General features: G+C 43.7%; 3 protein-coding genes across 7 annotated transcripts; 2 read left to right on the top strand and 1 right to left on the bottom strand.

Annotated features, from left to right (window-relative positions):
* Positions 1–289: 289 nt before the first annotated feature.
* Positions 290–1,738, top strand: LOC105558678. Its single transcript, XM_012006496.1, has one exon. It carries the CDS (start codon positions 351–353, stop codon positions 870–872), a length of 522 nt encoding a protein of 173 aa, XP_011861886.1. The 5' UTR covers positions 290–350; the 3' UTR covers positions 873–1,738.
* Positions 1,739–2,926: 1,188 nt separating this feature from the next.
* On the bottom strand, positions 2,927–3,730 carry LOC105558680. Its single transcript, XM_012006498.1, has one exon. The coding sequence runs from the start codon at positions 3,728–3,730 to the stop codon at positions 2,927–2,929; it is 804 nt and encodes a 267-aa protein (XP_011861888.1).
* A 1,165-nt stretch (positions 3,731–4,895) lies between these two features.
* Positions 4,896–22,677, top strand: LOC105558676 (serine/threonine-protein kinase Genghis Khan). Of its 5 annotated transcripts, none has more exons than XM_012006493.1 (27): positions 4,896–4,972; positions 6,121–6,310; positions 6,470–6,649; positions 6,921–7,192; positions 7,661–7,960; positions 8,073–8,216; positions 8,295–8,420; positions 8,490–8,698; positions 9,251–9,465; positions 9,552–10,555; positions 10,691–10,926; positions 11,044–11,150; positions 12,930–13,127; positions 14,026–14,189; positions 14,373–14,628; positions 14,737–15,023; positions 15,130–15,273; positions 15,465–15,600; positions 15,831–16,072; positions 16,183–16,363; positions 16,453–16,641; positions 16,974–17,159; positions 17,264–17,445; positions 17,646–17,744; positions 17,875–17,998; positions 18,147–18,304; positions 18,482–22,677. In XM_012006493.1, exons 2-27 carry the CDS (start codon positions 6,187–6,189, stop codon positions 18,593–18,595), a joined length of 5,577 nt encoding a protein of 1,858 aa, XP_011861883.1. In that variant the 5' UTR covers positions 4,896–4,972; positions 6,121–6,186; the 3' UTR covers positions 18,596–22,677. The 5 variants fall into 5 exon arrangements, with proteins under 5 accessions (XP_011861883.1, XP_011861882.1, XP_011861881.1 ...); XM_012006492.1 differs by having other exon boundaries at positions 4,919–5,062; XM_012006491.1 differs by having other exon boundaries at positions 4,919–5,072.
* Positions 22,678–23,466: the final 789 nt, after the last annotated feature.

Genomic DNA, 23,466 nt, shown 5'->3' with positions numbered 1-23,466 from the left:
AGAAATCCATTTTGTGCTCTAGAACCGCACAGGAATGATAGTGAAGATAGAGTTACATTCACAAATCAATATTTAAGCATATATACAAACCTAGCTTAGTTTGTAAAGAAAAATACTAGACCATTCTATGTGGGGCTTGTATATTTATAATCCTTGCAGCTATTTTTTATTGTTATAATTAATGTCAATTGTCCTGCACAATAATTTATTGTTATAATAAATTATAACAATAAATTATTAATAATAGTTGTAATATGTTATATACTATATATAAATATTTATATATATATAATGTTTACGTTTATAATAAGATATTAATTATATGATAAAGACAAGAGATATCATCACTGATGATTGTAATGATAGGGCCGCAGTTAACATGTATCTCCTCTCAACGTGTTTGCTATAAATCGCGACAGAAAGAATATTCATTTCGATTTCACAAAATGTTGTACGAGGACTATGTGCGCGATCCGTCGTTCGTGAAACCAGACCTGGTCGTAGCATTTAACGTGGATGTTCAGATCTATAAACTGCAAATTGGGTTCTTTGAAGAAACGTGGTCGGAGTTCATACGGCTATTGGCGAATCAAAATTGTCCGTTCATTTTAACATGTTACACACGACTGTACTTAGAAAGCGAGATTAAAAGAATCGATACCATCCTGGATAGGAAGGTAGAGTATTTGTATTGCGGAAAGAATCCATTTGCTAGTCTAATATCGCACAGAGACGTTGGATCGGAGAAAGTGATTTATGCTAATCAGTATATAATTGTATACAGAGGTTCTCTGTTCGTCACTAATTGTAAGCGTTATGCGATCTACACCAAATTGCAAAAGGCTTTGACGACGAAAAAAAGGCGCACATAATGAGGAACACGATTTTAATTAGCCTAATTTTTAATAGACGCAACGGAATACGTAAAGAAAATTTTTACGAACAATTACTGTAAAGCGCGACGTGTTGTTTATTAAACAAAAAGAAAGAGATAATTTCCCATTCCACGGGAAGCTTGCATGTTTGTAATCTAAAAATTCTAAGGACCATTTTCTATTCTCCTAATGTCGATTATACTGTATCACTCGAGCATCATGAGTTTTAAATATAACAGCTGACACTTGGATACAGGAATTTGAATAATACAACTCTGTAATAATGATAAGACTTTTCATCGCTTGATTGTAACAAAGTTTTATATTTTTTTAATAAATATGTTGTGAATGTGCGAAATGGTAATTATGTCTTTCTCTATAATCGTTATAATCTCTGAAATCTCTGATGTCACAAGTGTAAGAACTGCCTGTCACAGTCGAAGACGAAAATTGTGTCAGTGATTGAGTAATTCAGATAATACAGTCTCTCCGCCGCTGTTGACGTAAGTACCTTTACTAGGAGCGCGTATTCTGGCGAAATTATTAACATGATCCATAACAACGCATATATGTGCTAGGATTAACAAAATTCAATAATTATTTTTCTAGAAAATGCCTCTTTAACGAGAACTTACATGTCGTTCATTAGGAGCGGTTAAGTTACAGGCGAAAGCGTATTTACAAGTTTAATAATTCGAAGTACACTAAATTTATTGCAGGCTTTAGTCTGACGCGGACACCAGGGCTAAGCAGGTAAAGCTTTGTGTTGGAATATTATCATATCGCGATAACCAAATGGTGCGCGTGATAAACGATTGAGGAAGAGATTGGAAACGGGGACGCGTCGTCCCGCCAGGTACACCCAGGTGTGTCAACGTTAGGCGTACGGGTGCCGCTAGAAGAATAGCCCCGGGGTAGCCCCTGCCTGTCGTAAAATGCGACTAAAAGGGGAGGAGAGAGAGGTTCTGGGACCCTATGGGGGTGGGCACGGGCTGGGATACCCGTGACCCATCCGCCCCCCACAAACAAATAGGGGGCGCGGCGGGAGGCCTGGTGGCACCCCCGTCGCAAACTTGAGGAGAAGGCCCTTCTCAGGGCCATGCTTAAGGAGAAGGCCCTTATCAGGGCCATGCCCGAATACCAGGGCGCAGAGGTGCGCGAGCTAACGCGCGGCGCGGGGACTGTCGGGCAGTAATGCCGTTGCGATACCCGGGCAGTTCCCAATAGCGCAGAGAAGTCCACCCCCGGTGGTTTTAGTGCGGTAGGCGCCCTCCATTGCACGCTGGCCCCAGGTCGTCAATTGCCTGGGGTACAGGGAGGGCGAGTCCCACACACCCCCCGTCTCCGTCCCAGCGGAGCACAACCGCCAATCACCGTTACCCTTGCGGACGAGGTGGATTGGACTAGCCCAAGGACTGCTGGACGGCCTACAGATGCCTAATTCAGACAGCCTTTTAATTTCAGCCTTCGCTGCCTTTAACCTATCGGGGGGGGGGGGGGGTAGCCGGCGTGGCCTCTCAGCGACGGGAGAACCGTTAGTCGAAATGTGATGTTCGACAGCACATGCGGCAGGCGACAGCGCCTGACCGCGACTCGGGGAATCCCGAAAGGATGTCCGCAAATTTATTATCGTTATTGACTACCGAAATTTTAATTTCTGGAACCGTCAAAATCTGTCCGGACGACGACAACGACGTAACGCTGTCGACCAGACGACGTTTGTGCAGATTGACGACTAATTTGTAATGTGTCAACACGTCTGCACCGAGGATCGCAAAGGGCACGTTCGCTACGCGAAAATTCCACGTAATAGGACGCCGCAAGCCAAGATCTAAAGTAAGACGACGCTCGCCGAACGTATCTATTAAAGTATTGTTCGCTGCAAAAAGTTTGAGTTTCGAGGGCGTGTTTCTCGCGTAAGGACGCTGGGAGGAGAGAGATCTCCGCGCCCGTGTCTACCAAAAACCGTTGACCCGTGATCTGGTCAAAAACATGAAGACGGCTTTGATTGTGCCCGGCATCCCCGACCGTCTCTTCGCGGGGAGCGCGAATTAGTTTTCCGCCGCGTCATCTTTCCACGAGCAAGGCTTGCGGCAGGACGTGGCTTTTTTCCCGTATTTACGGTGAATGAAACAGTAGCCTGTCTTATCATCAGACTTAGCTGCTTCATCACCACGCTTATTATTACGCTTGCGGGAGGTAGATCTATCTCGGCGCAATTTTGCGACCGAGGTGCTCAAAGATTGGATTTGCTTGGTAAGCTTATCGATCCGCTCGTCAGTGCTCAAGGGAGCTTTAGGACGAGCGCCTTTGGATTCTTTGTTAGGCGCGACAACGGCGACTGCGGAACTGGGACCGTTAATGTCCGCGAGTTTATCCGCGATTTCTGCTAATTTCTGCAGATCAGGTTCATTAGTCGCGACCAAAATGGCTTTATGTGCGTCGGGCAAAAGCTCGATAAACAGAGATCTCAAGACGGTAGTACTGCACTGCCCGCCATTGAGCTGTTTCATGTGATTTAGCAGGTGAGAGGGTCTCTGATCCCCCAAAACCTGACCTTTAAGAAGTTGATGTAAACGGGCTTCCGGTGAAACCGCGAACGTCGCGAGTATCCGATCTTTGAGCGGCTTGTACAGATTTTCCGGCGGTGGGTCCGCCGTGACTAAATCTAAGACATGAGCGATTGTCTCCGCGTCGATGCCGGTAAGCAGGCAATCGGACTTGGTACGATCTACAGTGATACCCGCTGATCGAAACGATGCTTCGATTTGAACGAACCATGCTTCCGCGGCCTGACGCCAGAAGGGCGGAATTTTCGGCACCCGGTAGGATTCTATGCGCGCGTCGTCGGGCATATTGAAATTATGAGACGCGTATCGGGATCCGAGAAAAAAATGAGAAAAAAGATAAAAAACTGAGGAGAAATACCAGGACGAGGCAAAACATATGCCTCAACGGTCTCGAAGCTCTTGAAGCGGCATCGTCCCTCAAAGGAGGTAGAGCTCGGACTCGAGACGTCGACGAGAAGAGGCGAACTGCGCTGTCCTGCGTCCCGCCGGACGGCGGTGTCTGCTGGATGCACTGCCAGGGGTGTACCTCGATGCCGCGTTGCATGCGCGCGCCAGGGGCTGCTTGCGCGCTGCGTCCCGTGGTTAAGGTCCTCGTGCGCAACGGTGTGGTCCCGTGCACTGTCGGTATGGTCCAGTGCGCTGCGTGGTGTGCGCGTCCGCAGGTACAACTGCGTAGGCGCGAAGATGTCCGCCGGGATGGCTGCGCGCCCGCCGGGATGACTTGCCGGCGCGAAGACGTCCGCCGGGACGGTTGCGCGGGAATGCGCGCCCGCCGGGATGACTCGTGCACTGACTCAGGGTGCGTTCTTCTTGCGTCACCCAATATGGCCTCCGTCGCTGCTCACTTGTCGACGGTGGACCCGCCCGAAGTTTCGGGAAGGCCCAATAATGGACTCGCCCAGCGTCGTTGCCGCCACAAATTGGGCCGTCCGGGGGATCCTCGTAGCTTGCAGGGCGTGATTGAGGTCCTCCCGAGGGCTGCAGGTCCGCCCAGGAAGCTGGGGGATGCCCTGAGTCCCGTCGTTGCTCTCTGAAGCCGCCGATGCGAGCGTGAAACGCGCGGATGCGCGATCACGTCGGGGTCACCACTTGTGGGCTTAAATATATGCGAAAGCCCAGGCTGAAGCGCCACACAAGCTTCTACTGCCGTAGGCTGGTTTCTCGGCAAGGCGGCAATAAGTACTCACTCGTACGAGTATAATATAAACTTTATTAGAGAGTATCAAGGCACGTCAAGATGGCCTGTCTTGAGCGTGCGCGAGGTAAGGAACGACTGCAAACGACTGTTACATTAATTCTGTCCCGTCGGACAGCGCCACCAACGACCATGAACAACGTCGTTGTATAGATGGGCAACTACTAGTCGCTAAAGTCACTAGATATATATATCTAGTGACTTTACTAGTCGCCACACACCCATCTACGTTCCGATTGTCAGTGTTCCGTTCAATGACGTAGAGCTGCCATATTTTTTCCGAGGGGGCCTGCTAGGGGGTCAATCGAATTGTTGGTGTTTCGGAGATGGCTGTACGTACAAGATGGTTTGCGATAACCAAATGGTGCGCGTGATAAACGATTGAGGAAGAGATTGGAAACGGGGACGCGTCGTCCCGCCAGGTACACCCAGGTGTGTCGACGTGACCGTCGCGCGGAATCGCCGAGGGCTTCACCCTCTTTCTCTCTCTCTCTCTCTCTCTGTCTCTCTCTCGCGCGCGCGGAACGGCTTCCTGCGCGACGGCGAGACCCTCACGTCACGCCAGTCCGTTCGCGAATGGCAGTGTGGTTTGTCGCGGCGAGGTTATAAATCGGTAATCCGGGACGACACCGCGGGCCGCCGCGCTCGCGACGACGAGGCCCAGCGTCGCCTCGGTCGTCCCGACGCCCCCGACGGCGGCGGCGGCGCGTGGTCGCGCGTGGCCGCGCGGCTCGGTCGCGTCGCGCCCCACCGCGCCGCGGAAACGGTCCGCCCCGCCGATTTGATCGAACCCCGAATTCCGTTGGCGAATACGCCTATCTGGCCGCACTATTTTTACCCCCCGTGCTTTTTTTCTCTAGACGTGTCTCTCCTGTTGCACGTTTTCGCACGGATATTTCGGCTATCTTTGTAGCGGTTACGTAATTTCCAACCGCGAGTCCGTCCCGGCACGGCGGTCCCGCGAGCGCGACGGACGGAAACTGCGGGGGTTCCGCGCTCGCGTCGTCGTCGACGGTGCCCGCGGGTGCCCGCGGTGAGAAAAGGACGGGGAGTTCCCATTGTTCCGCGCATTCTTTCGCGTGCCGACCGACGGAATTTTTTCCCAGGCCGCCTCTCCTCGGCCTCGCCAGAAATCCGATATTACCGGAGCGGAGTTGTAAGCCGAGTTCCTGCGAGAGAAAGAAAGCGTTTGTACTTTTACACAAGCCACTCTCTTTTTTTTCAGTACGCCTGCTCGTCCTAGTTGTTTTTTTTACTTTCCTGCTTTTTCCAAATTTCTCGCGCTTTTTTTCAACCTTTATCACCTTGTTCTTTTCTTCGTAATCTTTGATTTCGGAAACGGAAACGCGGCTGTTCGGTGTAAAGAGAAATTGAGCTACCTCGCGTGGAATACATTCTTATCTTTTTTTTGTTAAAGAGTCACCAGCGGGTGATCGCTAACGCGTGAGAACTGTTGAAGACGTCGCTTTTCTCGTTGCAGGATTATCGCAGAAGTTCTATCGAAACGTAACAATGTGGTATAAGGAGGCAAAGGCGTGCAACAATAATGGAAGTGTCAGCTGTGGATTGTAAAAAGCAGCCCTGTCGACAAGGCGACATGTCAGACTCGTCGCGATACCTTTATGGCCATCTTCCTCCCGACATTATGTCGAAAGAACTTCCCAACAACGGTAACAAGACGCGCCGATATTGTACCAGGGACAATTTTAAAAGAGATCGCCATATCTTGCGATACATTTGTATAACGCGTGTGTGCGGACGCGCACGTTTATTCTCACCTTTCGCCGTCTGTTAATTTACACCCGATTTAGAAACTTTCTTCTGTCTAGGCATAGGAGGGAAATTACACCAACTCGAGGAGCTGTTCATTGGCGGTTCTGCCCAAAGCGGCCGGGCGAGTCACAAAATTTCGATCGAGTCGCTTATCGACGTTTTGCTCGTGCTCTACGACGAATGCTGCAATTCTTCGTTACGCCGTGAGAAGACTGTTTCCGACTTTATTGAGTTCGGTGAGCGACCGTCCCTCACGAATCTCGCCTCGGCGAGATGGCAATTCTGCCATCTCGATTCTTAGGCCCAGTCTATGATGAGTCGTTAGTCAGAAGTCAGAACTATATGATGGACCTTTTTCTTCCACCTAGAAAGGAAAAGGAACAACATATAGTTCCGACTTCTGATTAACGAATCACAACTCATTGTAGACCGGGCCTTGCACCTCCTGTGTACCCGACACAAACACACACACGCACCGTCAGTTACATCCGCTGATTTCTTTTGCAGTGAAACCGATAGCTTCGTGCATCAAGAATTGGCAGTTGACGCGGGAGGACTTTGAAATCGTCAAGGTCATTGGTAGAGGTGCTTTCGGGGAAGTATGCGTCGTGAGAATGCGCGGCTCGGACAAGGTGTTCGCCATGAAGATTCTGAACAAGTGGGAGATGCTGAAGCGTGCCGAGACCGCGTGCTTTCGAGAAGAAAGGGACGTGTTGGTGTACGGTGATCGCAGATGGATCACGAATCTGCATTATGCCTTTCAAGATGACAATAACTTGGTAAAACTCGCCTTGCGTTGCGTACGAAAGAGAGATCGTTGGCCTCGCCCAAACAGCACCAAAGCTTTCAGAAACATTGCAACATCGCAAATTGCAATGTAATATTGCACGGACGATTCAGAGGCATTTCCTATATATTATACATATGTAGGAAATTTAAAATGAACTTTCCGAACAACCTATTGAAATTTTAAGTGTCCTGTATATTTATATATAAATAACGCATAATGAAATCAATATTACAAATACATTGCACCGTGCCATTACTGCATTGTTACATTTTAAGATGTCTGAGGGAGGACATTTCAATGTTGCTGCAAGCTTGCAACAACGTTCCTGAAACATTTCGCAATCTCCATGCAATGTTACAATGTTGCAGTGAAAGGTGTATACGATGTTTCTGCAATCTTTCGGCGCTGTATGGGCGACCACTCGCGACAATTGTCTGACCGTTGCTTTCTCCCGCAGTATCTGGTCATGGATTATTATTGCGGAGGAGATTTATTGACGTTACTGAGCAAATTCGAGGATCGTCTGCCCGAGGACATGGCTCGATTCTACATAGCCGAGATGGTGCTAGCTATAGGTTCTATACATGACTTGCGCTATGTACATCGTGACATTAAGCCCGATAATGTTTTACTGGACGCGAATGGTCATATCAGATTAGCTGACTTTGGCTCTTGTTTGCGACTGTTCGAGGATGGTACGGTGCAAAGTAACGTCGCTGTTGGTACCCCGGATTACATTTCACCAGAGATACTTAGGGTATTCCATCACTTTTTTTCCGGATACACGTCGTATCATTCTCCCTTTTGCGTACGCGTGAAGTCGCGTACTTTATCGAATCTGTATTGTGCCTAATGCGGTTACTTGTTAGGCGATGGAGGACGGTCAGGGACAGTATGGCCCTGAGTGCGATTGGTGGTCTCTTGGGGTGTGTATGTACGAGATGCTCTATGGCGAGACGCCTTTCTACGCGGAATCTCTAGTCGAGACTTATGGAAAAATTATGAATCACAAGGTAATATACCCTCGAATGTAGATTCTAACGAAGCGTTTGCTTGTTGGCACGACGCTCAGTAACGTTTCTCTTTTGCAGAATTGTTTTGACTTCCCTCCTACGGACACCATGTACGATGTTTCTGAAGAAGCCAAAGATCTGATGCGGAAGTTGATTTGCAGCTCTGAATTTAGATTAGGACAAAACGGAATCGACGACTTCAAGGTAATTCTCGCTGCGATAATTTACGGCAGAGCGTGTTGTAATCAATATATCCTGTCTTTTCAAATGCAGAAACATCCTTGGTTCGACGGAGTCGATTGGGATACGCTGAGAGACAGCACTGCGCCATACATTCCTGAAGTTTCATCGCCCAGCGACACGTCCAACTTTGACGTTGACGACACCGACGTTCGCACTTCCGATGCCGTTCCACCAGCCGCAAATTCTGCCTTTTCCGCGCTTCATTTGCCATTTGTTGGTTTTAGTTTCACGCAAGGAAGGTACGAAACGTAATCTTCTCTTTCTGTCATATTTACATTGTGTGTATATACACGTCGATTCGACGCCCACGAATATTAACGCTCCGTCATTTCTTTAGTTTCGTGATACAAGGACGACTTGTAGAAGTAAAAATCATATGATCCGAGTAACAATTGCTATTAATAAATAAAGCGGGTACGGTGCGGCGAGAGATGCGCTTGTATCTAATTGAATCTGTTGTTTCGTAAATATTTTCGTAACAAATCGCACATCTCTTGCATATTAGTCTTTCGGTGCCTCTTACGTCGTTTGTATTACGTTGATTCTCGCTAACCAGCTCGATTCAGAGTTGGTGGTGGCAATATTGTTTTTAGCGCGAACGTAATATAAAGTCGATTTGATCCTAAAAATAGTTCGACAGCGATGTCACTCTCGTTGAAATTGATTACCGTATCCACGGCGTGCTATAAAATAGTGGGCGAGTCGAGTCACGGATAGCCTGTTGTTACACGTTGAATCGACCGTCGTTTATCAGCAATACAATTTATCTACTTCGGTTTTTAACATTGCAGTTGCATATCGGATCTGGGTTGTATTTCTGCCCTAACACAGACAGACAAACGCATGCAGATACTAGAGGAAGAAAATGCACGACTGATACAAACTATTGATGATATGAAAAATCAATCGAGTATTAGTCACACTTCGCCTGGTATCTCGCCGGATTCTAATAATGCGACCAGAAAACTTCAAGATGAAATAAATACGCTTACGAAACGCAATTGTGGTAACGTTACGAGTTTGAATTGTCGATAATTCGTTCTGCGTATGTGTGTGTGTTTCACGGCGTTAATATCTTCTTATTCCGTACAGAGTTGGAGTCGCAGTTGAAGTCGATGGAAGTTCCACGCGAATTACGAACTTTAGATAACGGTGACATGACGAAATTCCGGGAACTTGAGAAGCTAGTTCGGTGTCTACGTACGGAGAAGGATGAAGCTATCAAGGACAAGCTGGACGTGCAGGAGAAATTGAAGCTTCAGGACAAAGAATTGAAGGATGCGCTCACGCAACGTAAACTCGCGATGGCGGAATATACGGAAGTGTCGGACAAATTATCCGAGCTGCGGCAGCAGAAGCAAAAGTTATCGAGACAGGTTCGAGACAAGGAGGAAGAGTTGGAGGTCGCGATGCAGAAGGTCGATACTTTACGCCACGATATTCGGAAAGCCGAGAAGCTGCGTAGAGAGTTGGAGAATAGAATCGATGAAGCGATGGCGGAAACTGGCAAAGAGAGGAAATTGAGAGAGCGCAGCGAGGAATATTGCAAGCAGATGCAAGAGGAGACGGAGAAGATTAGGCAACGTTCTCTTGGGAACGATGCCAGTGCGAATCACGCATTGGCCACTCAGGAGATTAACAGGCTAAAGGCGGAAGTTGAAAAACTTGAAGTTCAGTATAACGAAAACTTGACTCAACAGCAAAGCAGATTTAACCTTGAGATTCGAAGTCTGCAGGAACAATTGCACGAAGCGGAAGCTAGAAGAGAGCTATTGGAAAGGGAGGTGCAGCTCACCAAAGAGAAATTGGATGCCGCGAGATTGGAAAACATCACCGACAGTGAAGAAACTATAAGCGAGTTGAATAGACGTCACGAGAGAGAAAAGATTATGCTAGTTGAAGAAAACAAGAAGCTTGTATTGGAGCTCGGTGCCCTTACCGACAGCGTTAACAGATTGCAAGGTGAGAGAAGGCAGTTGGAGGACGAATATGAGGAGCTGAGAAACAAGAAAGAAGCTATCGCGCAGTGGGAAGCTCAGATTACCGAGATCATTCAGTGGGTGTCGGATGAGAAAGACGCTCGTGGATATTTGCAGGTACATTTACTTTTTCATTCGGCCTGGAATATTTATTATCATCCTTCGAGATACGATAATGGTATATACATACATTGAGGAGACTTTTTTTTAGCTTATTTGCAAAGAGGGAAAATTATTGTTTTTCGATTACAGGCCTTGGCTACGAAAATGACGGAAGAATTGGAATTCTTAAAACACTCCGGCGGAGTGAGCGGTGTTGGAAGTGGTACCACGATGGCGGATAAAAATTGGCGAAATCGTCGGTCGCAGAAGCTCGATAAGATGGAGCTTTTGAATTTGCAGAGCTCCTTGCAAAGCGAAATACAGGCGAAGCAAGCGATTTCCGAGGAGCTCACCAAGACTCGCTCGGATCTGATAGCTGCGCAAAAGTAATTTTCACTGAGAAAGAATTGACGAAAAAAATATTTAAAAAAAACAAGTTGCAAACGATAACACAGATCGGATACCTTTGTTCTCGCTTTTCTTATTCTATTTTTCCTTTTTAGGGAATTACGAGATTTCAAGCAGCGATTGGATACCATGTCGCACGAATTGAAACGGAAAGATATGCAAGTAAAAGAGCTGCAAGCGCGTCTCGATACCGGGGATGGCTGTAAGTACACTTCAATTGACAATGTGGAAAGCGAGAAATGCACAAAAGTCCGTTTGTTATATCGCTATGGAAACATTGCGTCTACATTTGTTCTGCAAGTCGCAGCTGTACATGTTGTATACATATTTGGTAGATTTGTTGATCTCTATACAAGTGTTTGAATCTGTTTTAAATTCTAGTCTCGTACTGTAAAGAAGTTACTGATGCGCGCGCGTACACATGCACGCACACGCGCACACAACACATGGAATATTTTACTGGGGCTATTCTAATCTTATTGAAATCCCTTTATAGTTACACTTGCACTTTCACAGTGACAGCTTTTGCATGCATATCTTCGAACCAATGTAGTTTTGTGGGAATACCACATATTGATATTTTTTTTCGTTTTTTTCATAGGCAATAGTATTTATTTGCCAAGTTACAATTATGCTATAATGTTTGAGCAAATATTTTTAATTGCGGAAGAATGAAGAGAATCGTTAAACGCATGCCGGAAAAGTATTGTCAATCAATGGGTCTTCAAGACGGGATCAAATTAAAAAATGTTACGCATGTGTAATCTCCGAGAGGATGACTTTTGTAGTATAAATAACTTTTATTAGAGAGGAGAGTAACGCATCACAGTATCTGGCACAGTAATCCCTTTGTAGAATTTTATACGGTCTAGTTAGAGAGTAAAGTTATGGAGGCGCTATAAAAATATGCACATAATTATTGAGAAACGATGTTGAAACACATCAACGATGCCTTCCCCCAATAATTACTTTTATTTCTCAAGCCATAAGATCGTCGATAAGATTACGGGCGTACTCAACAGTTTCTTCTTTACGATTTTGTCCCGTCTCCAATACTTTGTTCATATACTGCGTCTCTGCTTCTTTTACTACTCTTGTCCAAATTCGATCTGCATTTACCAGTACAACATTTCTGGTTGACTGCGAACATAAAACTTAGAATTCGTGCTGTTTCTTCCTCAACAAGATGTACTTTGTGCGACGAGTACGTCTCACGAGTTTCTCCTGAACGCTAGCAAGGGAAAAGAGGCGATGTCATAGCCGATCGGTTTGAGCTGCCAGTAATTCTCTTGAATACTTATTTCACTCGTCACTTGACGTGGAAATGTTATCAGAAACACAATTAGCTTCGGTCTCATCTAAAATATCTTAATCCACTTCCGTTCTCATTGCGCATAAAATCAGAATTGTGTGACAAACGAAATGAATTATTAGCGTGTATATTTCTTATATTTCTAATATAAGTACATATTTGTATATCTCCAACATACTTTGGAACGATCTCTGCTCCCTGCACCGATACAGTTTCACAGATACAGTCGGTAGAAGAAATTTTAACGTTACGAAAAAAAGAAACAAAGTTAATTACACGTATTTTGTTATCACCACATATTATCTAAAGGACAATTATTGAGATATTTGCCGTCGCAGATCGTTATTTACGTGGAATAATCAAAATCAATCGTGTGCGTTGTTTGAATCTCTCTAGACTGGGGGGAAAAAAATGCGTTTCCTTTTCTAGAAAGCGCGAAGGAAGATCTGTCGCTTGACACGTTGAGTGCATTAAACTTGTCTCATATCAATGTACGAAGTACGAATTTATAGAGATCGGTATTACTGGGATCTATGTAGCATAGTAACTCGATTCTCCAGTACGGTATGCGATTCTGATTTTCTAGACTACAAAGTGCCTCTGTTTATTGGCGTAACGAGCTGCGTGTGGGGCCTCTTGTTGCTCATCTTCAAACTATATTTGTGACAGCTGTCTCGTCCAGCGATACTACAAGCAAATCTCCAAACATCGTTAGCACCAAACCCCAACGTATCATCGTACATCAGCCGTCGTCACCCCTACCAGTAATGCGTGCCCCCCGCATCACGACTTGTCGCTTATTAACTAGATTCGTTCCAGTCAACACGTTCATCAGTCAGAATGCCGTCTCCATCGTATCGCCGCCCGGTAAATGATGTGGCAGCAAAAAAAGCGACTTTGGATTGGATATTTTAATTGCTAATTACACGATGCAGCGCCATGGTTTATCTCTCTGTTTCTTTACTACTCTATTTCCCGTATCGCGGTTTCTTGGGGAAAAGCCCGAGAGGAGTAAAACGTAGCACTGCATCGCCTTTGAAGCTTATAATAAGCAGACGTTGATGTGTCCGATATCACCCTAGTTCGAGTTGCAGTATCGTTGGTGGATTTTGTAAATGTGTTTTTTTTTTCGTGACGATACAGTTAGCTTTAATAATATCTCTATTCAACTCGATTGATCGTGTTTTAATCAATGGATTAACAGATGTGTGTGAATTGTTTCGCTTTACATGGCAGTAAAAACCAGCTGAGACTTGTAACACTTGAGAGCTGCCTCCTCCAGCGCAACTTCACCTTTCATAAGAGAATGGTTGAAGTGTACAGTCGTGAAAGGTACGGAAAGGTTGTCCGACGTTGTATGATAAATTTTGGAAACACAAAGGAACGATATGCACGAATATCTATGCAATGATACATACGAATATCCCGAAAACTTATTGTAAAACGTCGGACGACCTCTCTGACCATGACCGAGCCGTATATCTTTGTTTTTCCTGACATGTATCTCTGACGCAAAGACATCAGAGAAACACGCACGCAATTACTACCTTTTTCTTGTCTAAATAATCTTCAAAGCATGTATACTTGACAAATGTACAAGTGTGCTAAGAGATTTACCGTATTTTCAGGTAAGATATTACATGTCGCTGAAATCCTAGCGCTAGGACGGTGGTGTTATTTTTCCCATGTTCGCAAATATTTTACATTTGTAACTTTCCCCTATCATCAGCACGCTTGCTTATCCGATCTTCGTTTCTCTCATTAGTTCTAGAACGTCCTACATCGCAGATGTCGTATCTCGAGCACTTCCTTAAAGAAACGACAAGTAGCACGCGTCATGGAAGCGTCGACAGTGTGGAAGGTGACATCGAGGACAATCGTGCACCTAGTATCACGAGCAGCAAGAGTAATCTGTCTGAACTTAGTATCGTAAGTATCTTGACACGCGCACATTTTATGTTTACTATGATTTTATTTTTACACGTGTGATATACGAGTACATACGTAAAACTATTTCGAATAACGAATAGTAGATTGTAACGTGCTTTGTGTAATATACATTACGCTCTTAGTTCTACTTCTTTTCCTACAGTTTCTTTTTTCTCCTTTTAGGATCCAACTTCGCCATTATCCCACGAACTTTTGAACAAATCTTCGTCCACTCACGGTCAAGCCAATTTGCAACCAAAGCCTAAGTCACACCAATTTCTCGTGCGGACGTTTTCAGCGCCTACAAAGTGTAATCACTGCACGTCTTTGATGGTCGGTTTAACGAGGCAAGGAGTCGTGTGCGAAGTGTGCGGCTTCGCCTGCCATATGCCTTGTTGCGACAAAGTACCTCCGATGTGTCCTGTGCCCCATGATCAAAGTAAGTAACCCAAGTCAAAAGCTCGCCCTTCTAGCGTGCCAAAATTTATATTTATATATTAAGCTGCTAGTTTCTTGTCATATAACATTCGCGACATGCTTGTTCCAGCGAAACGACCACTGGGGATCGATCCTACACGTGGAATAGGTACTGCGTACGAAGGATATGTCAAAGTGCCAAAAATGGGTGGTGTCAAGAAGGGTTGGGTGCGTCAATTCGTCGTAGTTTGCGACTTTAAATTATTTCTCTACGACATCTCGCAAGATCGCAATGCCTTGCCGTCTGTGTATGTTTCGCAAGTTCTCGATATGAGAGATGAAGAATTCAGCGTCAGCTCCGTTCGCGATTCTGACGTAATACACGCTACAAAGAAGGACATTCCGTGTATATTTAGGGTAATGCCAAATTTTTATCGTCCGGCCACAGTAGACTCTTCCTCTATTGTATATTGTATTTCGTTTTTGCTTGGAAATGGCACAAATTGTCTTACTTTTTCTTCAGATAACTACGTCGTTATTGGAGCCTCCTGGATTGAGAAATCATACATTAATGTTGGCGGATACGGAGAGCGAAAAAACAAAATGGGTGGTAGCCTTAAGCGAGCTTCATAGAATTTTAAAGAGAAACAATCTTCCAAACACAACGGTATATACTTAATAATTGCAAATATTGTAACGACATATTTCTTCTTTGTCTTTCCCTTTGCCATTTTCTTTTACTCTCTTTTTCATACCTTTAATTATTATCAACGGAAAGCTGTAAATGTCACTTTTTATGAGTATAAATGTCAAGACGCTATTAACACCATATTAATGTATTATTGTCCTCTTTTGTAGATTTTTAGAGCGAAAGAACTATTGGACAATACCTTGGCTTTCATTAAAAATGTCATGTCAGGAGCAATTATTGATCCGGATCGTCTAGTCATTGGTACAGAGGAAGGTCTCTTCTGCTTAGATTTAGATCGTAGTGGTGAGTCATCAAACCAAGACAAGTCTGAAAGGCGGTAGAAATGATGATAAAATAATAACAAATACATATGCAGGTTTACAAGTTGCTAGGTTTATTATTAAAAAATCCCCAAAATTGCTTATTTTTTAGAGCTACTTTAAAGCTCAACTCGTTTGCAAATATGTATATTAAGCTAAGCAATTATATCTGACGATATATATACTTGAGTGTAAATTTGAATAAATTTGCAGAAATTGCAAGAGTCGGGGAAGGAAAAAAGATATATCTTCTTGAATATGTTACTGAGGAACAATTGATTGTGGTATTGAGCGGTAAGCAACGTCATGTACGGCTGGTTCCAGTACGTGCCTTGGATGGAGACGAGGTCGAATGGATTAAAGTAGCGGAAACTAAAGGATGCATCACGTTAACGACTGGAGTAGTGCGTCGTAATCCGCTTAATTATTGCTTATGCGTTGCAATAAAGAAACAAGTAAGGGCGCACGATTGTTACTCTACGTTACATACGTAGCGTACATATAATACGCACGTTTCGACGTATGTAGCGCCGTTTGTAAATGCGTTACTTCTTCTCTTTTGTAGAACGCATCGCAAATCATCATCTACGAAATAACACGTACGAAAACGAGGCATAAACGTATACGCGAATTAATGTTACCGTGTCACGCACAAACCTTACAAGTTCTCTCCGAGGGTCGCTTATGCGTTGGTTATCCGTCTGGTTTTTCCATTTACAGCATTTTAGGAGATCATCACCCTATTTGTAAGTATAATATAAAACAAATGTGTCCCTTGTATCGTCGCCCAGTCCCGTATCGCAACTTTATCGAGACCTCCTTACGCTTGCTCCAGCTTTGGTCCACGCTGAGAATACGCTTTTGGGTTTCCTCACCTACAGTGCCGTGGATGCGCTACGTTGCATCGAGCTGGCACGCGGTGAATTCTTATTAGTCTTCCATACGTTAGCAGTGTACGTTGATAGTCAGGGAAGAAAGAGTCGGGATCGAGAGATAATGTATCCTGCAGTTCCTACGGCAGTTAGTAAGTGTTTACCACCGCAACGTTATGTCTAACTGATCGTGACACTCTCGTCGGAAACACTGAAAAATCCTCAAAATCTCGTACCGTTCTCGTTCTATTTACAAATTGTTTAAGTAATATTGTTCGACCATATCCGGCGAAAATTTTACAACGAACAATGTTACCTCAGCCAGGGTGTAGGGAGGGTCCAGATTCGTATCCTGGCTGAGGTAATACTTTTCGTCATAACATTTCCGCTAGATATGGTCGAATAATTTATTACTTGTTCGGTTATTTAGCACTGGCGACGGAAACTATCACTCGTGTTGCGAATTGTTTGTCTCCGATTTCAGGCTATTGCGAGGGATATCTTTTAGTGTACAGCGAGACTCATATCGACGTGTTTGACTGCACATCCGGAGATTGGTTACAAACGCTTAACGTGAAACGAGCCCGACCGTTGAACGTTTCGGGCACTCTTACGTCTTGCGTGATAAATGACATGCCGTATGTTATTTATCTCAGCAATCTGCATCAGCGTAAGTGTCCATTGTGCGCAATACAGACGACACTTTTAACCCTTGGTTTAACATTTACTTACCATCCTGTTGGATCGATTGGTTTAATAAACATGTAACTCTAGGAGAACTATTGAATCTGACGCCATTGGACGCGAGCGGTAGACAAATGACAAGGCCACGACGAAGATTTTCGCTGCGAGAGGGCAATAGAGCCGTACGTCCCACGGACAGACGTTCGAAAATGATTTCTGCGCCGACAAATTTCAATCATATTAGTCACATGGGTCCAGGAAATGGGATACAGGTGCGTAAAAAGTGTCAAGCCCCAAAGTTTGGATTCAGTAAACGACAATTATTATCGTACATTATATAGCGGATGATACGTAGACGAGCTGGATGGGTTTTAAAAGATAGATCTCTTGGCGTTTGCTAATTTCAATTTGTTATGTATATTCATATCGTGCATTCGTGCAAGCACATTTCAAGTATATTTCATTGTCGTAGATACAACGTTTATTAGATTTGCCTACGACATTGGAAACTGCTGATCAGCAACACACGAGTCATCACGGTAGTTCTCATCTTCACAGTAGCCAGCAAAGAGTAAGTAATGCGAGTCGTACGTTTTTCGTCAAACGAATTGGATCGCAGCAGTTTCCTATCGCAAATCCAATTTCAATGAGGCAAAGAAATACGTGTCGATCGCCCTTTCCATTTCACTTTTTCTGTGTAGTTGTACGACGCTACGCTTCAGACACCCAACAAGCCAGCGCCACTGCCTCCTAGGCATCCCCCTTCCGACGCGCGACGTCTGAGCTCGCATATGTCAAGAAACTCTGGATATTCACCGCACAACGGTAAATTGATGCAGGCACATGCGACACGTGGCCGAGCTTATGTTTCTCACATATTTTTAATGTTGTAAAGAAATTGCAACGCGTGGAATACGTATTTCCCAATCGTTGCTGCATTTTTCCCGGTTAATCAGACGTAATGTATATACAGGCTCGACAACATCACGAAGAGGTCCCGCGCCACCACGGCCAACTGCCACGCCTCCTTCCTTACCGCGCACTCCGGTGGACCAAATTGATTCCGAATCGGTACATTTGCGTTCACACACTCCGCTCTCTCTCGGCAGTATCGCATCTTTACACAACAAGGTAATTAGCTGTACCACAGGTGTGTTACTTTGTACTATTGACTATATCGTTGCAACACGAGGAATTAAGTTACCCATTGAGTTTATCTACATACCGTACGATTCTGAAAAAAATAGATTTGCAACTCTAAAATGGTGTGCATAGGCAAAAAACATACATTTGTATTTGTTTTTATAGGAGCATCCGTCTGGTGGCAGTCCTAGACACTCGATAGCTTCAAACAATAGCTCAAATCCATCAACACCACCGAGTCCCGCCCACGATCATGGATCGTCGTCGTACGATTCGTAAATTTATTTAACATTTATGAAGATTTAGGTAAACAGTATGTATCTAGTACATATTTAAGAGAAACGATCAATTCGGTATATACATATGCATATGTATACCTGTGCGCGTCCTCATATGTATGTATATATGTTAAGCTCTTATATTTTTACTATACATGTTCACTCTCCATCTGTCTTTTTCCCTCCGCGGCGCTAAGAACGCGGATTTTGATAATCAATCCCCGTTGACTACGTGGACTTGTGTCAATCAAATCAGAAACTTGTCAATCCGAACCTCCGTTGTTTGATAAATCGAAATTTAATTTTAGACTCGAGCCTAACATATATAGTCATATATTTGTAATGTACTTTACAAACATGCAGTGTTTGATCTTTGGAATGGAAAGTTATTTCGCGGTATTGCCTTACCGTCGTGCAATATAATAATGCATACTTAACATAATACAAGTCAAAACGAGTATCGTAATCGTTGCGCTTTGACGACTTTGTAATACACCGGCGCGCCGCGTGATACCTTTTTATGTGTGCGTGTGTCGCACGAGCGCACGCACACGTAAGGGTCAGCCGCGGCGGGTTTTTTTCTCTCGCAAAAGATGCATTAGTGCGTTTCTATAATTTTCTGATTTTTTCAAGAGTTTATATGTAATAATTTATGGTCGCGTTTAATGAAGAGATCCATTATTATAATATAATGGTAAATTATTGTAAATACTTTATACTCGACGAGAGAAACGATCGTATCGTTAAGCTCGCTTTGCGATGCCATATCCATTTCTTTCGATTAGTTTGTCGTTCTTTATCTCGAACGCGAATGATTGATTGCGACGATTTATATAACAAAAATTGGAATCTCAGTCAAATTAACTAGCAATAAAATTTTAAGCTATTTAATGTATCGTACGTATCCTCGACTCTAGACGAGAGCAGTAGCTGCGAATGTATAAGTATACTTAACTAACGTTACACCGGGAATACTTGCGCGATTTTTAGTTAGTCCCGTTTATCATTTATTGTCGTGATAATTGGATCGTAAATACACGTCACGAACGCTACGAAACGAATCTCTCTCGATCTTTTCATCGTGCAGATGATAATTTCTCTCTTTTTTTTCTTCTCTTTCCTGCCGGCACAGTTTCGGTTTTTCCCTTGATAACAAAGTCGGAGATGTTTATATTATCGCTCTTACAAGCGGCATCAATCGCGCACCGCGCGCGACTATCCCCGGTTTAACGAGGTGGCGAATTAGACGGAGCGCGAATCGATTCGATGCCTTACGACTAAACGTTTTCTATCGCGTCATAACGCGCCGATGTGCACGGTATTATCCGACTGTGTGAATAGTAGAATGATCGTGTCGCGAGCTCCCGCTGATAATAAGTAGTTGTTAAGAAGAGGACTCGCCTGCGTGCGCTGTAGGCACACGCGATGCGTTGTCGTGTCGAGAAACGCGACGGTGAAATATGTATCGTGTGTATATCGAGTGTGTGTACCCCAACTGGAAAATCGAACGAGAGAGTATTGTCGTTTGACGATCGAGGGCATAATATCATTGATTAGCAGAAATCTTAGTGCGGATCATTTGAGGTAAAACACTAGGTGGAAATAGGGGGAAGGAAGCCGTATTTACAGCCTGTGGCAATTACTAGACGTAAAAAGAGATCACGCGCGCGTGAATACATTTAAGTGCAATGTATCGAAATTAAGGCTAACGCTAAAAGGAACAGAAGAAAATAGCGAACAGGCGACGAGGAGATATTGTCATTGAGCCAGGTCGTTCGAAGAATAGTTTCTCCCTTTTGTAAATTAATATATGCGAATTAGGTTTTAAACGGCGTGTACATTACGAGACTGCGACGCGCGCTTTCGTTACTTTTGTACGTACAACGAGTGGGCGAAGTGCCAGTATGCTAGGCGTATGACCAAATGAAACTAATTTATTTCAAACGACGAAATGTGTACTCTCCTCCTCGTCCTCGTAATTAACAATCGACCCATATTGGTTGTCCTATCGGTTCTTTCTTTTTTTTTATAACTATAGCTAAGTTTTTATAGCTGTTCACCGAGGAAGACGGTGAAACGAAGAGACTTGAATTGTCGAGAAATTTTCGCATTATTTTCAACGCGCTTTGTACCGCAAGCGACGTTGTGTAACGTGCACACGATTGAGATATAAGGAAGGCGGTATTATCGCAAACGTATGCTTAAAAGAGGAGAGAAAAGAAAATGCAGCTGCAGAAGATCGTAAGACTTGGTACAAGAGGACAACTGTCTCAGGATTCAATGCCAGTAGCTTAAGTACGGTATAGCATTACCTAGCGATCAAGAGACTCGAACAAACTGCTGAGAGTAATTTTATGTTCGTTGCTGTGTCTCTCCCTCTCTTTCTCTATCTCTCTCCCCCCCCCCTCTCTCTCTCTCTCTCGCTCGCTCGCTCGCTCGCTCTCTAACTCAATTTTTGTAAAGCAAGCTAATCGAAATTGAAAAGCTGGGTGATGCACAAGCACGTTGAATGAGAGTATGAGTAACATCCTCCGACATACATCTGCTTCCTAAGTATACAGATTATAGACACAGTTACTATCGATGGCTACGGTAAACTCGACAGCCTTATTCTAAATGGACAGAGGAGATCGCGAAGAGATCGTACCGTTTATACGCAATGCACCGTTTCCCGACAAAACGCCGAGCGAGACGATGAGAAGCCTCGGCGTGTCGGCCGCAATCGCAAATCGCAACGTGAAAGAATGATACATACGAGATGAAACGTCGCGCTGTACTTATCGATAGAATCGAATGATCCGCCTATTCTTCCGTTACTGTTACTTAAGGGTTCTTTAAAACGAGAGACATCGACTGTTCGTATTTTTGGTTGCGTCGTCACTTTCGGCCAGATCTCGGCGATCGATGCATCACACACGCATGAAAGGAATTGTCATTCCTGTATATAGGATTGATTTCACGTCTTTGTAAATAACTTCGATTTCGGTCTACTTCTCAAATCTATTTAAGATATATATATATTCCCAGTGACCCCGATTGATTTACGAGCCTATATCGTTATTTATATTGGACGTACTCTCCGTGGGGCTACTAAAAGGATGTTATCCGGTTCATCATTTTGTACGTAAAAATGCGAGTATCGTTTTAGATGCGTATATTGTTTTCTTTTTTTTAATCAAGTATCGAGATCTACGGCATTCTGCGCGCGACAAGAAATTATATATATATATATATATATTTGCAGACTGTACGAATGTGACTAGCATTTTTTACATGAGGCGGGCAGTCGTCCGTTTAAACCCTGTATAACCCAGTTTTTAATTGTTTCATCGAGTAACAATGATTTTTCATGCATTTTAACAACTGTCTTACTGGACTGCTAAACAGTGGCGCGCGCGAAAGGCTAAAAGAAATTATTGCGGCACCGACGCAAAAGATTGTCCCTCCGGTTCTCAACCCAGCCAGATTGTTCCGACGGACATCAGCCGGTTTCCAGTATAAGATAATTTTGCTGAAGAGTAAAATCAACGACGCAACAAAATTTTACAATAATAATTGGGTTATAGAGGGCTGAAGAAACGCTGTTACGACATTTTAAATTGTTAATCTCAGTCGGCGATGTAACAGTAAGATTATACTATTCATAACTTTGCAAACAATTAGATTAACAATCCATCCACCCATCCCTCTCTCGCGCATACACTAAAACACACACACACACACATACGTTATTTATAACAATATACGCGTATCGTTAGCAATATTTATTAAAACCGTATAGCGAAATATTATTTGCGCTTTGGATAAAAGTTGTACCTTATTGTAAATTATCGCGTGTGAGCTATTATTAGCAAGAAAGGAGACCAAACTTTATGTATCTAGTATCTCGCTATAAGGCGCCGAGACGCCTGTCTCTGTACATTTTGTAGTATTTATATCGTTTGTCATATTCTTTCTCGCGTGTGAGACTACCAGAAGGAGGGTAGCGAGACGTGTATAATATATTTTTTATTTTATCCATTCGAAAACGAGTTAATTTTCCTGTGTAGAACAGCTATATTAATAAAAGTAAAGGAGAGCCCATATCCGTTGTATGATTAACCGGTTCAACAGCGTTAAATGTTATCTTACTTTTCGCCGAAAATGAAATGGAACACAAGGTTTAAAGTACAGCTCCGAAGTAAGTGCTTTCTTCTTCAACAATGTCGACTGAAAAAATACACGGCAATTTTAATCCGCCGGATAATTATGTAGAAAGTGGATGCGAACTGACTGTGGAAACTGTCAGGGTGTGCGAAAAGATGTGATCGAAATTAAAAGTCCGTGGAGAATTAACGTACGAGGAAGAATATTACTTGCTATTATTTTGCTAAATACACATGAGAATTTAGCCATTTAAAAACGAGTTAATTTTCCTGTGTGACACAGCTATATTAATGAAAGTGAAGGAGAGCTCATGTCCGTTGTATGATTAACAGTTTCAATAGCATTAAATGTTATCCTACTTTTCGCTGAAAATGAAATGGAACGTAAGGTTTGAAGTACGGCTCCGAAGTGCTTTCTTCTTTAATGTTGATTGAAAAAAATAGCAATTTTAATCCGTCGAACAATTGTATAGAAAGTGGACACGGTCCGACTGTAGAAACTGTCGGGATGTGCGAAGAGATGTGTTTGAAATTAAAAGTCCGCGGAGAATTAACGTACAAGGAAGAATATTACTTGCTGGTATTTTGCTAAATACAAATATGAGTTTACCAAGAAATTGACATCTTGATAGTCTAAAAAATTAACACTTTGTTGAAAAGATCTTTATATAAAATTTTATTTCAAACAAATGACGAAAAAATTCGTCTTTGTCACAGAATTGTACTT

The sequence above is a fragment of the Vollenhovia emeryi genome, unplaced genomic scaffold (assembly GCF_000949405.1).
Source record: "Vollenhovia emeryi isolate VEMERY1.0 unplaced genomic scaffold, V.emery_V1.0 DF939323.1, whole genome shotgun sequence".
Taxonomy (NCBI): domain Eukaryota; kingdom Metazoa; phylum Arthropoda; class Insecta; order Hymenoptera; family Formicidae; genus Vollenhovia; species Vollenhovia emeryi.
Note: the sequence above shows the minus strand (reverse complement) of the source record. Positions and strands in the feature narration are given on the sequence as shown.